We start from the raw sequence: 16,691 nt of genomic DNA on the forward strand, positions 1-16,691 counted from the left end.
GTTGTTTTAAAATATTGGAATAACTTAATTCAGGTAGGCACAGCTTCTTGCATAGGTTAAAGTGGTGACATTGCTTTCCTCATTTAAATGCTAACTCCTTTCTGTTAGGGCACCTACAAAGAAAACAAGACAAAGACAAAGTTGTTGGACTGTGATAAGATTGAGAAAGCATCTTCTGGCTCTGCTTTGATCACCTCATGGAATGAATGCAGCCCATCTTGTTCATCTGCTACATCCTCAATAAGCGCAATCAAGATTTCATCACAGCATGATGTACCTTCCAGTTCAACTCACCGAACTCCATGCCTCTTTAACATTCAGAGCAACAATGTAAGCTGCCAGACAGTTGACTCTTCCCTTGTCCCTTGCAGTGCGTGTCACCAAGTGCAGGCTATTTTAAAAGAAACAGGCGAAGTCTTGGTCGAGCTGTTAGAAGGTGAGGGCATGCCCTCCTCTCTTCAGCCACTACTGAAGGCTGTGGAGGACACACTGGAACCAGGTCAGATGACAGCAGGAGATGTTGCTCAGTGGGCCTGTGAGCAACATCGGGATCTGCGCCGACTGGCTAAACATCTCCATGACGTACGGGATACTGTACGGCCTCTTACAAAAAGACTGGTGGCAGCAGAAGAAGAGCAAAAGAATCTCAGGTCTCAGTTAGAAAGTGCAAAGAAAGAACTTGAGCAAGAAGCGGAAAAATATAAATCTACCATTCTTGAGCTAGAGTCATCCCTGCAGAAAGCACAGAAATCTATGAAAGAAATCAAGGAGAGGTTAACAAAGGGGCAGCAGCGACTCAAAAGAGGTGACGTAAACTGACAAATTGATTTTTAAAATTAGGATTCATATTCACATTTAATGTCTGTCTATTTTTTCTGACTATTTGTAACAGAAATTTCATCCTTGGAGAAGAATAATGCCAAACATAAAGAAATAGTGGTCGAAAAGCAAAGTGCTTTGCAAGCAGTTGGTAAGGGCAAATACTTTTTCATTTTCCATTGTGCTATCCCTTTGCAAACTAAATATTTTTCAGAAATTCAATTCAGTGAAGCCAGTCAAATGTGATGACCACTGACTTTGCGATAGAGTGTGAAAGGAATGCGCTGCAGGATAAACTGCGGAACTTACACATAGAGGAAGAGGCCTGCTTCAAACTGCAGCAAAAGATAAGACAGTTAGAAGGCCAGATCTTTGAGACTCAACTACTTCTCGACAAGGAAAATGCCAAATATCAAAGCGCTTGTCGTCAGCAAGAGGTCAGTCAAGATCAACATTGAGCTATTTGTTTTGAGAGATGGATGTATAAATGAGTAACCTATTTCAACAGTGTGAGAATGGGTTTGTGTATTCAGTCATTGCAGGCAAAGCAGAAATGTTTGCTAGAGAGAGTAGATGCTATTGATGAAGAACGTGAGGAGCTTCAGAGGCTGTTGGGACACAAAGAGGAGAGAGAGATCAATCTTCAGAATCAGCTGCAACAGATTTCTGAGGAAAAGGACCAGTTGCAAGCTCAACTCACTCAACAGCTGGTATAAAGATCCTGAATTCCTTTGAATTCCCTGTTTCTCATGTAATTTCTGCTCAGCCAGTGTTCCTTTTCCCCAACAGGAACAGTGTTTACAGCTCCAAAAGGAGAAACTGGCACTAGAAACAGACAAAAAGGAGTTACGGACCAGCATGGCAGAGCTTGAGGAATATGTTTTGTCCTTAAAGGAGAATGAGAGACTGTTGGCTGCTTTCCCTGAGCTGAGCTCTCTGGACCATGCCCAACCTCAGAGTGAGCAATTGTTAATGGCTATGTTAAAATTATATTTTCTAATTACATGACATAGACACCTGACATATTTGTTTAAGCCTTTGCGGCACCTTTTATATTTAGTAAGGAGTCTGTGCTGTTACAGTAAACAGTAAAATACAGGATGCTGGTAAAGTAAACAAGTTCACTTGAGAATTGTTTGCAGAGCCACACCATAGTAATGTGTCACGAAATGAATCAAGTGATTTTCATGACTGTACTGAGACAAAACAGGCAAAAAACAATGCTTTTACGTGACAGAAAACTTCTTTTGTCTCTTTGCTGTATGCTGACATCTTTTTCATTATTGTTACTGTTTGTCTGTGCTCACAGATGCCCTGCATATGTTAAAATGTTGTTGCTAAAGGCTAGCACTCTTGACAAACCAGCCCAAGGAGCTGGTCACTAATAAAGGGAAGAAGTAAAATACACTTGCAAAACTTTTATTCAGTCTGGTTTAATTACATGGTTCAGAAGAAAATAGCTTGTAAGAAGATACAGTGAAAACCATTTTTTATTAATCTAATCTTGCAGAGGTGTTAAACAAATGATTTAAGCGAGAAACTACATAACTGCATGTTTTTGGGGTACCGGGTTTATTAGACAAGTTGGGACTTTCCATATTTCAACTTTTTAAAGGTACAGGAGATGTGCTTTGGGATATGGAGCAACAATTGAAAGCAAACAACATTCGAATAAGTGTTCTGCAGCAAGAAAACGCTACCCTCCGAAATGGCATTGTGAAACTGAGGGAAAGTTCACAACCTACTGTCAAGGTAGATGTCTTGATTTATTTTAACAAGTGTTTCAAGTATTGTGTTATTTGAAAGTGTACAATTAGATGTTTGTTGCTAATGGATGATTCTAAAAATCTTAAATATGCTACACATGGGTCATTTAATGGCATATATATATATGCATGTACAATACATACATTTTCTTCTGATTAACTTATCAACAGGAGGAGAGCTCCCCTCAGCAGTACTGGAGCTTTTCTCCTCCCAGCAGATCAGAAGCAAAACCACAAAATCATCAAATATACATGCACAACAGTCCATTGTAAGTACAACTACATGATTTTAAGCATGGTATATTCTACCACAACTATAGAGTATTACCACAGAATGTATTCGTGATTCATGGCCACCTTTATTGCTCCTCTATACCCAAGGCAGAGCAGCAGTGCAGTACAGCTAAGTTGCACAGGCAGAGGGGTGTGGGGACAAGAAAGTGCGCTGATGTCACCTGAGACGGGGGACGGTTTGTCCAGCAGTACTCCCGCATACTCATCTGGACACACGTGGTTTCAGAGCCTTCGTCTGGAAACAAATGGTGCCCCTGCTAAAGCTACCAAAAAAGCACAAACGTCTTCTTATCTAAATAGGAATTTGAAAAATAAGAAAAAATGATGTAAAGATGTAAAAACATTGAAGCTGTAGATAGTTTTGCGTTGTGTGCTTGTCATTTTATTTTATTGTTCAAAAATGCAAAAAATTGGCATAAAACACAATTTTCTCAACATTCGGAACACACTACACACATTTAAAGATATGCCTGTAGCATCCTATTATTCTTTATTATTATTTATTGCAGCGTGTAATATTTTAAGTGATTTTCTTGTTTTTATAAGTATTTATTAATGTTTTCTTTTTTCATTGATGCTAGGTAGGGAGTTAGATAGCATCACCTTCAGAGTTGACACACATGTTTTGAGGTTGCTACAAACTTTGTGACGGATGTGTTGGTAGCTCATGCAGTCTCGCTGTGCAAAAGTTTCCATGGCAACACAAGAGCTCACAGGCTGCTGAATCACTGTCGACTTTCTGTTAAACCAAGATAATCTTTGAGTAAGCACTAATTATTTCACAGGGCTCAGAATCACACACACTTCTTATCGATTTAAGAGATTTGGTTTGACTGGCTACTGATACTGATTTAACAGAAATAATATGAGCTGCCATTCCAACTTTGATGGCCTGAAAGCTGATGACTCTGAAGTCTGAAAGCTGTTAAAAGTGACAAGTCATGTATTTTTGTTTAATATTTGTTTTTAATTGTGTGTGAAATGTATTAAACATTGTTCCTCATCAATTCAAAAGTGAATGGACACAGGGTGTGTCGTTTAATTCTTTCAAATGGCATGTACATCTCATGCAATCTTTTAAATAGGCCAAACTATTTTACCACTAAGCAAGTAACTGAAGCCGGCGTTAATCTCGTTTTTGCCATAGATGGGAGTTGACATAACAGTGGTGTGATTGACAAAATGTTTAGCTATGAAATTGCATCATCTGGGGCCAGATGAGAAAAAAAAATCTTAATATAAAACAAGAGATTAGATACATATTATTAAGACGTACCATGCAGTTGTGTGGGAGATAGAATTATTGTTTAAGTTATGTAAAAAATTGTAATACAAATTTTCATTTATCCACTGTTACTCAAACACATACATTACTGTATAAACACTGTACAGGAAAATTAAGCCCATGCAATTAATGCCAATTATTTAACCATTACAGCCTATTCTATTGTCTTATAAGATCAATTTGTCGTGCATCAATTTTCCAATGTAGTGGCTTTAATATAGATATGACTTTTACATGTTACAAACCAAACTTTTCAGATTGACCAATGTTAACGTTGTTTGTAAGTTGCACTACGAACAAACCAGAATTCTCATCCAAATCATGTCCCATTTTTGTATATTTCATAATGATACCTTGTTGGCTTCAAATCCAACATTGAATTTTAATAACTTGTAATCACACATTGATATGGCATCAACATAAAGCTCAGATGTGTTGTTTTTTGTTGTTACAGATGATTCCACTGTATCCTGTGAAAGAAAAAGTACCATTCTATGGCAACATGTAAATGTAGCTAATATATCAGTCAATACTAACATAGGAATTTTTTGGTCCCTTGATTTATTAGTGTAGGTATTGAGTCAAACATCCAGCATCAGTTGTATTTTAAAAAGCATAATCCTGATCAACCCGTAGATGGCGCTTGTACTAAAAAAACAAACTCAATGATAAAATAAAGATATTGCTTTCTAACAGCTGCAACATCCGGTCAGATAATTCATCAGTTACTAAATTGTGCTTCAAACATATATTTTTAATGCATAACACAGTATTTTGCAATTTATATTGACATACTTTTAACTGGAGGATGAGATTGTAATGCGTATACAGTATATTACATGAAGGAGGTTATAAAAGAACTTAATGATCAATATATGTGCTTCCCATTAAATAAGACAGAAAAAGAAGTATGTCTTATTCTTAAGAAAAAGAACAGTGTAAATATTTGTTATTTGACATAACTGTGACTCAAAGTTACAAGACAATATTTTTCATATAGTGTGCAAAGTTGGCCCATATTCTCAGAAGCCAAACATGACTATCTGAAACATGGCATACTGTACATTCTTTATGTTTGTATTTTGGTTTTATTCGGGATGATCATGAATTCTGTGAGTTTTTTTTTTCTTTCTAAAAGTTGAATACATCAAGAAGATATGTGCTATTAGGAAAACAACAAAATTCATGCAGAGTTTAACTTAGAAAAAAAACTGTGTATTGATTAACACATTTTAAGGCCGTTGGTTTAATTTTCAAACAAGAACTGAATTTATGAAATGTTTCATATCCATGTTTGTTTATTAACACTTCCATTATTGAGTGCAGGCTGTGAGGATGTCAAGTGTGGCTTTCTCTAATTACAGTCACAATGTAGACTGTGGCAGGGAATGCTCCAAATCTGCTGGGATTATACAAAAGCCACAGGAAGAGAAAGCATAGCCTAGGTTTAATAAAACCAATATTTGACAATTCTTATTTCCAAAGATTTCAAGTCTCTAGAATTTGTGCTTGCCTTTCTGTCTTATCTCTGCAAATTATTGTCACGTGACGAGAAACTAAAAGCCAGGTAGCCTAATTGCATGTGCTCTCACTTAATCTCACAGCAGTAGGGTAAATTGGAAAAGGGTCAGTGTTTAAATGTGGATGAGGAAAACAAAAGGATCAGTGACACAAAAAGCAACAGGAGAACAGGGTCCTGGAATGAGATATAGGTGATTATGTGGACCACTGAAGTGCATATGCAAAACATACAACACAAATACAAAATCAACAGTGGCAAAAACACAAAACCAACAAATAGTGAAGTCATCTTCACTGAAGTGAATTTCTGAATAGTATTAATACAAATAATTATTACTGTAGAAAAGTAAATTGAGTTTTTTGGGAGGTCAGATGAGACCACATCAAGGCAGTGTTTGGGATCCAAAAGGAGATGCATTGAAAACTAAAAATTCACGTTATTCAAGCCTGCAGTTTTCCCTGAGGCTAAGGAGGGAATGATAATTTAAAAAAAACAGTCGAAAACTTGACTAAGGTTCCCACGCTTTTCAGGATTGTTTGAAGATTTCTATGTGTTCATCTCTTCATAGTTTCTTAACACATTTTTTTTATAATAAACTGATTCTGAGGTATAAAAATTTCTGTTCATATAAAATATTATATTCTTGTTGAATCCAGCCAAAAATGTGAAAACTGAGTGTCACAATGACTTTCATTTATCTAAATCACAATACCTCATGTTTTGAGATCTCTCTTTGGGAAATAATTTTTTCGAGTCTAAACCTTTTAGAAATAGGGTGTTCTATTAACGACTTTCAGCTTTTCCAAAAGCAAATAGAAATAAGAAATTTACAAAATGCAATGGTCGCTTTGATTGAGATGTCTTCTTCTCTGTTGGTTTGATTTTTATGTAAAATGTTGATTTTGCAGCATTAGATAGGTGTGGGTTGATAGATTAAAAATCATCCACTGAGTATACTTAAATAAAAATTGTCACAAAGAAAGCACCTTTTATAATCTTTAACCATGTGGATTTAGACAGGCGGGCAAGGTTGCAAGAGAAGAGCTGGTTTTAAAGGATGTAACACCATTGTACAGTTACAGGACAGTAAGAAAGCTCTCTGCATTCGAGAATTACAGATATACAAATATGCTTCACGACAAGACTGAGAGCGTGCATCCCATCCTTTGGTGTTTTTACATTTGCAAAGCAATGAGTACAGACTGTAGCAGGCCAGTCAAACGCTAAAGGGAGTGAGATACAAAGTATGCTAGTCAAGACAACACACACCAATCAGACATGATAAATTAATTTGGTCCCTCATCATCTCTTTACCACAAACTCCTCCGTTGTTGGGTCAGTTGAGGAATTCATATGTGCTGCCGAGTTTTCCATTATTCCGTCGGGCTGGATAGGTTGCACTGTTTCCACCAGGCTCCCACTGGGTAGGACGACATATCGGGCTGCCATGTCTTTGGTCTGCAGCTCTCGCCGACCCTCTTTACTGTGCCAGATTCCATAGCCAAAATACACACATAGACCTGAAAAGGTATAGTACACAAACACACAGAGTTCAACTGTTAAGATATAGAAGAAGTCTAGCCAATGTAGCCAGAATTAATCAAGATATTTTTTACACTCATATCTATTAAGATGGCTATTTGGGTGTGCAAAGTTTCACCCAAAACAACACGTGTATGTGTAACATATCCTCAGGATAATGTTTCATAATAAATCTTGTGAAAGACTTCAAAATATGGTCACTGCATTTGGCCTTTTAGGTAATTTTCTGCACATGTTTAAAGTGGACTTGTAAAGCCTTATCCCATGCTTTTAGACACATCAAATTGAATTTGGGAGATGGCAAAATAAAATAAGCAGTTTAGATTTTATGGAAAAGAAATTTAAGATGAAACACAGGTAAACAAAGTAAAAAAGATTTTGAATAACACTCAATCATATCCGGACGTAGAAACTGTGCATCACCATTTCTGACATTTCAGAAGAAATTTACAACATTACAACCTAAATTACAACAAAAGCTATTCAGTCTGGTTCGTCAAGAATTACAATGCGAGTCTGCACTTGCCATTTGAGCCGAGCCAGATGAAGTAATCCTATGCCTTACAAAGTATTTTAATGCGCCATCTCTTTCTAGGGAAAAGGGAATCTGAGAGTAGGTGCCTGGCATTCAGCCCTTTCGGGTGTAAAATTCCATGTACCTGCATCCTGTTAACTTGCTGTAGCTTGACAGTTGTGTTTAAAAGGTTTATTGATCCATCCAGAAGCCTTAAGCTAAGATAAGATAAGATATACTTTATTGATCCCTAGGGGAAATTATTTTGTCACAGTAGCCAACAATGACGGTATCAATAAAAATGAGTATAAATATAAATAAAAGAGGCAATTGAAAGATAACAAAAGACATCCACAATAAATAGACAGCAGAGTCACCTACAACAAGGATAAGAATAGACAACATAATGAGAAAAAAAAAAAAAATAGCAAAAGAGGGAATAGACAACTAAAACGATAACAACATGGATAAGAACAGAAGCAGGGTGACAATAACAATGACAAAAATAAACATGATGCAAATGGAATGACACCAACAAGGATAAAAAAAAAATAGACGACAGAGTTAGGGCATGACACGTGCAAAGCTAATAATTTTTCCTAAGCGATCCACTGAAAGGGTACAAATGCAATTTGAGCATATGTTTAAGTAAAAGAGCGTAAAAGTCCAAATGTTGAAAGCAGTTAGTTTATTGGCTGCTTTATTTTCAAATTCATCAGAATTCGTATTTTTCAAAGACATGACAGATTGCCATCAATTAACTAGAAAAACATTAGCAACAAATCCGAAGTTCTAACGATATTATATATAAGTATCTGGAATTTATGAAGAAATCTACAATAAATATTACAAAAGGTGGCAAACCAATCATTTGAAATTGGAAATGAATAACATAACACCAGGTGTTGTAAGTCTAGCTCGTTTTTTTTGAGGTGCAGGACACAAAAGTATTGTAAACCCCTGTCCATACCACACTCTTTAAGACTAACACCACACACTTAGAAATGTTGATGTTTTTTTTTTAGAATTCATTGTATACATCTTCATTATATGCACAAAGAATTGTTTTTTTTAAAAGTTAACACTTTCTAAGCGGATGTTTTATTTCATGACATGCTCAAACTACTACCAAAGATATCCATCCATATGGCGATGGATGAGTTTGTATTTGAACAACCAAAATATGTTTCATACCATGCTAAAAAATTACAAAAAGTGCCCCAGTTTTATGATTCCAATGTTTTAGTCTTCTTACCGATGGCAATCCAAACGCTGAACCGAATCCAAGTGAGAGAGCTAAGTTTCATCATAAGGAATATATTAATGAGGATGCTGATGCCAGGAGTCAGTGGAACCAGAGGTACCTGTAACATATGGAGACATTAGTCATACACAAATGGTAGTTCAATTTTTTACGACAATAACATGAAGGTATCAATAGTTGTTATTTGCTATGTATTCATGGAACAAAGATGTATCGGGATCTTGCAAAATGCTAAATGTCAGGTTTGGTCTTCACTGATATCTTTCAAGAGATTAAAATTTTACTGACAAATAATACAAAGTACCAAAAAGTATGATCACTCACCTGGAAGGTTTTACTGTTGGTCTGTGGCTCATGAACCCAAATAAGCATCAGGCTGAGAACGTAGGCTATGCTGAAAATCACCAGCAGTGTTGTAAAGCTCCAGTTTGGCAGTTGAAGCTGTTTTTTTCCAAATTCCAGCACAGCACAGAATGACACCGAACTTACAATCAGAGTCAGCACACACAGGGCCACCACCTCACCTGGTTCTAAGTCCCCTAGCATTTTGCCCAGGTACGGTTCCCAGCGGGCCTTCAGGTGACCCACCCCTCTGCTCTCTTTAGTCTTCTGCCTCTCTACCAACTGCAGTTTGTCAGAGAAGGATTCATACTGTTTCAGGTCCCCACTGTCCTCAGTTATGGTCTGCGACTCTGAGGTGTCCGGGTGAGGCTCACCACTAGGGTTGGGAGAGGGCGAACTGTTGCCCTTGTTTTTTTCAGGCTGGAAACGGAGGACGATAACACTTGCTGCGACGAAGGAGTATGCCAGCAGTGTGCCGATGGACAGGAACTGTACCAAGGCCTCCAGATCAAAGATGAGGGCCATGGTTGCCATGAGGAGCCCAAATACCAGTATAGCGTTAACGGGGACTTTGGTGATTGGATTGACCCGAGCAAAAATGGAGAAGAACAATCCGTCTTCTGCCATGGCGTACACAATCCGAGGGAGGGAGAACAGGTTACAGAGAAGTACGGTGTTCATGGCTGTCATTGAAAAGAGAAAATCATTAGAGCTATTGAAACACAGGCATTTTGCAGAGATGTGAAATGACAGAAATGTTATTCCTTATATGAAACTCACCACAGATGGAACCGACTGCCACAACAACTCCAGCCCAACTGAAACCCCTACGGAAAAAAGCATCTGCCAGAGCTGAGTTAGGGTCCAGTGAATGCCAGGGAACCATTAGTGTGAGCACAGTCGACACCAGGATGTAAGCTGTTGCTGCCAGTCCAAGAGAGATCGCTGTGGCTATGGGAACAGCTTTCTGTGGGTTCTTTGCCTCCTCACTTGATGACGCAATTACATCAAAACCCACAAATGCGTAGAAACATGTCGCTGAGCCTGCCAGGATTCCGGACCATCCAAAAGGTGCAAAACCACCTACTTTCTGGCTCCAATTGGTTGGATCAGCCAGCATAAAGCCAAACACTAGAATAAAAATGATGACCCCCATACTAATGGTGGAAAAGATGTGGTTAAGGTATGATGAGACTTGAACTCCAAAAGAAATGAAGAAAGAGGCAACTATGAGAATTCCTGCGGCAAGGAGGTCAGGATAATGGGCAAGGAAGGGTATATTCCACTGCATGATGTGTGTTTCGGTAAAGTTTTGGATAGCATGATTAAAAATGGAGTCCAGATAGCCACTCCATGCACGTGCAACAGCAGCACCGCCAATCATGTTCTCCAGAATCACATTCCAACCAATTAAAAAAGCCCAAATCTCTCCCACGGAGACGTAGGTAAACATGTAGGCGGATCCTGTCTTGGGAATGCGTGCTCCAAACTCTGCATAGCAAAAGGCAGCTAATAAAGAAGCAATACCTGCAAAAAGAAATGATAATATGACAGCAGGTCCAACCATGTCTTTAGCCACTGTGCCTGTCAGCACATAAAGCCCAGAGCCCACCATGCCACCGACACCCAAAAGCGTCAGGTCCAATGTTGAGAGGCAGCGTTTCAGGGATGTGGCCATCATGTCATCTTCTAGTGTCTTGAGTCGGTTCAGTCTTTGACAAAGGCGTACCGCTGGTACGCAGCCTCTGTCACAGGTTGCCATAGCTACAAATGTGGAAAGGTCAGCTGGGCAAGATGATGTTGTAGCAATCAAACTGGATCCATTACCTCTCCAGGTAGCAGCCCTGAAAAACATGGCAAAAACACAACATTGGTAAAGATATAAGTCTGAGGAGGAAAAAGCAGCAGTTTAATGTGATGTAACTTTGTGACCCAAAACATATTCTGCACTCAGGTAACGGAATATTTATGGCCGTCTTCACCTGACCGGTTATTTTTCAATTGGCAAACTATTGCATGATAGCTGTCAGACTGACACAAAGTCCTATCTGTATCATTTACACTTCCGCATGATGGGCTCTCCTATTGTATCTTTTACATGCTGCCTTTTAGGTACAAATTTCACAAACGCATATCAAAATGATCCAAGTCTGATATTTTCACAGAGCTCACTAAAGGTCCAACGCCCATTATGAGCTTTTATCCTCAAAGGAAAATTGAGTTAGAATTGCATTTGATGAAGCCAAATATGAGGCCTTGATACTGTGCTTGCAATTGAAAACCACATTCATTCAAGTGCGAGAATGTCTTGAAAATGTGCGTCATATTAGAATTAGAATTTTAAAATGCAATGTCGAGCACTGTCTCACAAAAAACAACAAACATGTAGCTTTTGATCCTTACTTAGACCCAGTTTTCATCCTGCTCATGCAGGCGGTGCAACATCCGATTCCTGCCCTCCATATGGCAACAACAGGATCATTACGTAACGCTTCGATTTCCCAGAGCAAATAAAATGACTGACATCCACTATGGCGATTATTTATTTCTAACCAAAGTCAGCAAAAATAACAATGCTTGCAAATACGTACGGGAAATATTACGTGTCTTTTTTTTAACGATCGATTTAATATTTAATAACAAGATGGAGACGGACGCCAAAGAGGATGGTTTACGCATCACATACGCTCACCCGGAGATGAATACAGTGTGCTGCACTTTCCTCAAATAACCGAGCCAGGTGAGGGAATTACCTGGCAAAAGAGACACGAAATGTGGGAAAAGCGAGGAAACAAACAAACGTACAACAAAACGATCGTTGATATTAAAGGATCCCCATCAGTGCGGTTGAAGGAAGAAGTTGGTTAGTGCGTCGTGGGTGATGATGGAGCAGAAGGTGCGCTGCTGGCGGAGCTGCTTCTTAAAGGCGCAGTCAACTCCCCGCCCCTGCTGGAGGGCCTCCACGCCTGGATCGCAACCTCAGGCGCTCATACTGGAGCCTGGAGACTGATGAATGTCTCAATCATCACAAGTGATGTAAATAAAATAAACGGATACATTAACAAAAACCATAATGATCCCTTTTAAACGCTTAAGGGCACTTTGCAAAGGGTAAAACAGGAGGCAATGCAATGAAGACTTAATAACACACAATATAAAAGGAAACAGGAAACAGAGGAATTACGGGGAGCGTGGTCATTTGCTTAGGTGAGCTCTGAGTTTGGATTTAAAAACAGGAGTTAATTTTGCAGACGCTGGGAAGGCGTTACTTCTAAAGTTTGTCTGCAGAGCGGCTGAAGAAGGAGGAGCAGGTGCAGTGAAGGTCTGTGAGGTTGGGAGGGGCAAAGTTATGGATGGATTCTCAAATAATCTTATGCAATTATTGGATGAATAGAAAATGCTGTGTTGGAAAATGGGAAAATATGCATATTCTCTAATGCATACAATAACGGCTCACACGCAAAAACAAAAACTCCTAAATTTGATATCTTGCAGCAGTTCATTAAATGTATCCAATAATACCTGCGGTTAAAATTTGTCTCACATGGATAATAATGTAGGGATAAAGTAGCAAATTGAATGACGCGCTTATTGTTGTGTAATATACGTTCAAGTTTTTTTTGACTAAGTTCTACTTCAGAATCGACTCAATTTTTGAGCTCATCTTAAAGTGAGAAAACAGTATTCACACTCAATATGAGTCCAAACAAACCATAGTATATATATATATATATACACATAGTGTATACTGTATACACACACACACACACACACATATATATATATATTCCTTCCTGTTTATGTTGGTTCAATTTTAATTGAATTGTAATGATCTGAGTGATTATTTAATTAGCCTCTGGGATGTCTGTCTGTCTGTCTTATTTGGTCATGTCTGTGGAGGTACTATTTTGTCCTGACTATTATAGAGGTTCGAGGAAGCTAAATGTCTGGTCAGAGTAAACAACTCAATATTTGCCTTACAAAGTAAATTGTATGATCCAGTCAAACTGCTGATAGTGGGCTACACAACCATAGTTTTACTGACCACTATTTGAGTGTTCAATGTTTGCCTCACAACTAGTAAGTTCCTGGTTCAATTCAGTTCCTGGTTCTCAGTTATCCAGGTCATGCTTGATTCTTGTTTCAATCTTTTTGTGGCAACTGGAAGATCTGAAATTTAGCTGTGCCAATTCAAATTTTTAACCCAGGTAAGTCATCAGAAGTCGTACCTTCATTCCCCCTAACAACACCCCCATTAATACAACAACCCCTTTCAACCTAGTTTCTGAAAAACAACTCTCATTGACAAATGACGCCAAAGCAACCATGACCAGGCACCAACCCTGGCAGATACTTATGGAAAACTCCCCACCATACTGAAGAAGCCTCTTGGATAAGAGGTGAAATGTCTTCAAGGGAGGAAATTCAAGTTCTCCTGTTTGCTTTACTTAAAAATAATTGAGGGGTGGCGCTTTGGTGCAGTGGTTATTGCTTGCACCTCACAGCACAGGAGGCCCTTTCTGTGTGAAGTTTGCATGTTCTCGCCATGTCTGGGTGGGTGACGTGCCCCTGATGTCTCCCCAAAGCTGCTCCCATCCTCTTGTATCCTGAATCTTTCACTTCCAGTACATCTACTTCTCTTAACTACCTCATATTGTGGTCTTTTCAAATCACATGACAACACAGGCACTGTTTTTCCTTTCCAAAGACACGGTCTTATGACTTGGGGCCTATTTGGCGACATTTAAAGTGGCTCAATGTCAGGATCCATCATGTCAGGCCTGTTAGCTCACACGACTCGGATCTCTTTCAAAAATATTTCCTATTGGCCAACATTGTACTTGTAATGTGTAGGATTCCTTGCTCTTTCTTCTTTATCCCTATAAATCTGGGGGCAGTGTGGGCATCCTTAGAACTGAACATTCCTCGCTTGGTTCCTCCATGCCGGTCTAAGAGTTGTTGAACAAGACACTGAACTCCTAACTGCACCCGTGGTGCTGGTTAAGGGTTTTATCCTAGCCCAAGGGAACAATGGCGGAGCATGTTAAGCACTTCAATTAGCCTATACTACATTTATGACCTAAAGCTGTATGAAATTGGAATTCCATGCTGTATGTATTTCATATTATATACATACATACATGTATAATGTATCCTCTGATGATTTTTTTTTGTTTTACTATAATGACTTAAAAGTAATTATACATTTTAAGTTTTTAAAGGATCCACAATAGAAAAAAAAAACATCCTCAGACTTTTAGACCTTTGTATCACTTGAACAGTTTATGAAAATAAACATACACTTTGTATCAAATTTATATTGAAAAAATATGTTGTGAAGGGGTGGGGTTCATTTCTTCCCCATGACACCAAATAACAGACAGAACATCAAGGATAGCAATTAAAGTTGCAAAATAAAATGTCAAACACAAAAACAACCTGATTACAATACTTTTCAAATAAATTAGCAATTACATCTGCTCAAAACAGCTGCATTTATGAAAGTGTCTGAGAACTTTGTATCACCTAAACGTAGAGCGTAGCACTTTGTTGCAGCATATTTGATTCTGTATTGAGTTAAAGGTTGGAACAGCTTGCTCTCTACATGAACTTGAAACATCTACCAATGAATATTGCACTTTTTTAACTCCGAGTTGTTTGTCACAACATTCCAAATTGTGACTCCTTCTGCTGAAGTTTCAGAATCAACTCAAGTAGGTTCATCTGCATTGTCAGCTCCTGCCACAAAATAACAGTGAAAATGTAAGTTTCATGGGCAACACATCAGCTACTACCAAAGGACAACATTTCTTGCAGACTTGCTATTGGGAAATTTGTGCATTTTATCAAGAGGGGAGGCTTACCTGTGGATTTGTGGTGATATAAAAACCGGGGACTCCAGCCTTCTCTAACGTGTTCTGTTGGTCTACTACTTTCTGATCAATTTCATTCACAATCTTCTTATCCATCATTCTTTGTTCCTCTCGCACACGTATTTCCAGAGCCTTACAACAAAAGGTTAATAATTTTATTTGTTTAAAGTGCAAATCTCAGTTACTTGCTGGTCAACATGGTTGATGATTCATACATGGGCTGTATAATCAAGAACAGTAAGTTATTTCTGTGCCACTTTTTCCCCACTGACATCAGGCTTCATTCAAACATTCAGGAATGTAACAAAATGTTAAAAAAGGTATATGGAAAAATAATAATGACAATGCTTGATGTCCCAAGCAAAATCTAAATAAATTTGGAACTCTTTTTAAAAGACTTTAGACTGAAAAACCCATGACAGGGGAAAAAATTAGTTCACAAAACAGATTGGAGTGCCCCCGCCAGCCATTAATGCCAACAACTGCCATTACTGTTCTTAGAATACAAGCCATTTAAGAGGTGATAGGTCGCGTGAATATCACTTCCTTACTTCTTGTTCAGCTTGTTGATTTGTTTTAAGAAGAGCAAGGTTGTGGGTCTTGCATGACTGCAGGGCTTCCTTGTGCTTGCGTACAAGATCTTGTTTGAGTGCTACTCGTGAAAAGAGACAGAAAAGTACAGAGAGAAATAACTTGAGCTCTTTGCAATTTGCACCCTCATACAGAGGACAGCTTTTTAACACATGGCTTTACACCTCAAACCCGTTCGATTTGAAAGTGCACCTGAATTTACGTTAAACAGTTATGTAGACAACACGGATGCTCATGATGGTATCGGTGTACTTTGTCATGGAGTTAGCCCCGACCTTGGTGCTCACAGTGCAGTTTTTGCCTCTGGTTGTACAGATTCTTTTCGGTCAGGTGTTGAATATCCAGAAGTCCCTGGACTATCTCGTAGACTGTGCCATCTATAAGGGCCAGGGCGAGGTCACTCAGTGTGTTGTACGACAGGCGCTGCTGAAAGGAACTAGGAGAGAAAACGGTGGGATGATCACGTTACTGCGCGACCAATCCCAAAAAAATCTGCAATATTACCTTGGTAAATCCTTCACTAAGGTCTGCAACTCTGATAAAAGATAGTAGTGTCTTTCTTGTTGTTTAGTAGAGTCCCCGCTGGTGACAGCAGGATAAACATTCATCCTTATAACTGGAGATGTCAACTAAACGCTCCTGGCTAGCTTCAGAGCACCACCTTGGGATACTTTACATCGACCACTGTCTGAACAAAAGTTGATAAAACTGGGAAACTGTTACCAAGATATTATACAATACTTCTTTTTTCGTAGGTCACCACCTGCGGCGAAAAGCGTTTTAAACCATATCAAAATACTGCGGAACTTTAACCTATTCGAGACAGTTTGGTAGCTTTCTTATTTAGTACCACCTTCACGTCAGAGGACCCGTTATTGG

At 38.7% G+C, this 16,691-nt stretch overlaps 3 protein-coding genes across 6 annotated transcripts; 1 reads left to right on the plus strand and 2 right to left on the minus strand.

The window, feature by feature from the left end:
• The first annotated feature begins 162 nt into the window (after positions 1 to 162).
• LOC147218652 (coiled-coil domain-containing protein 157-like) lies at positions 163 to 4,622 on the plus strand. The gene is made up of 10 exons (XM_086174400.1): positions 163 to 273; positions 372 to 805; positions 893 to 970; positions 1,087 to 1,256; positions 1,353 to 1,529; positions 1,609 to 1,777; positions 2,435 to 2,571; positions 2,757 to 2,854; positions 2,967 to 3,095; positions 4,619 to 4,622. The coding sequence occupies exons 1-10, from the start codon at positions 269 to 271 to the stop codon at positions 4,620 to 4,622; spliced, it is 1,401 nt and encodes a 466-aa protein (XP_086030526.1). The 5' UTR covers positions 163 to 268.
• Positions 4,623 to 4,897: 275 nt separating this feature from the next.
• On the minus strand, positions 4,898 to 12,243 carry slc7a4 (solute carrier family 7 member 4). Of its 4 annotated transcripts, none has more exons than XM_086173683.1 (5): positions 12,154 to 12,243; positions 10,129 to 11,192; positions 9,331 to 10,031; positions 8,998 to 9,106; positions 4,898 to 7,206 (listed from the first exon to the last, which is right to left on the minus strand). In XM_086173683.1, exons 2-5 carry the CDS (start codon positions 11,108 to 11,110, stop codon positions 6,989 to 6,991), a joined length of 2,010 nt encoding a protein of 669 aa, XP_086029809.1. In that variant the 5' UTR covers positions 11,111 to 11,192; positions 12,154 to 12,243; the 3' UTR covers positions 4,898 to 6,988. The 4 variants fall into 4 exon arrangements, with proteins under 4 accessions (XP_086029809.1, XP_086029808.1, XP_086029811.1 ...); XM_086173682.1 differs by having other exon boundaries at positions 12,102 to 12,226; XM_086173685.1 differs by having other exon boundaries at positions 12,041 to 12,213.
• Positions 12,244 to 14,610: 2,367 nt separating this feature from the next.
• On the minus strand, positions 14,611 to 16,678 carry dgcr6 (DiGeorge syndrome critical region gene 6). The gene is made up of 5 exons (XM_086174035.1): positions 16,317 to 16,678; positions 16,088 to 16,248; positions 15,773 to 15,873; positions 15,213 to 15,353; positions 14,611 to 15,087 (listed from the first exon to the last, which is right to left on the minus strand). The coding sequence occupies exons 1-5, from the start codon at positions 16,418 to 16,420 to the stop codon at positions 15,010 to 15,012; spliced, it is 585 nt and encodes a 194-aa protein (XP_086030161.1). The 5' UTR covers positions 16,421 to 16,678; the 3' UTR covers positions 14,611 to 15,009.
• Positions 16,679 to 16,691: the final 13 nt, after the last annotated feature.

Source organism: Fistularia commersonii, chromosome 26, assembly GCF_037954325.1.
Source record: "Fistularia commersonii isolate RoL2024-O1a breed Wild chromosome 26, RoL_Fcom_v1.0, whole genome shotgun sequence".
NCBI classification, from domain to species: domain Eukaryota; kingdom Metazoa; phylum Chordata; class Actinopteri; order Syngnathiformes; family Fistulariidae; genus Fistularia; species Fistularia commersonii.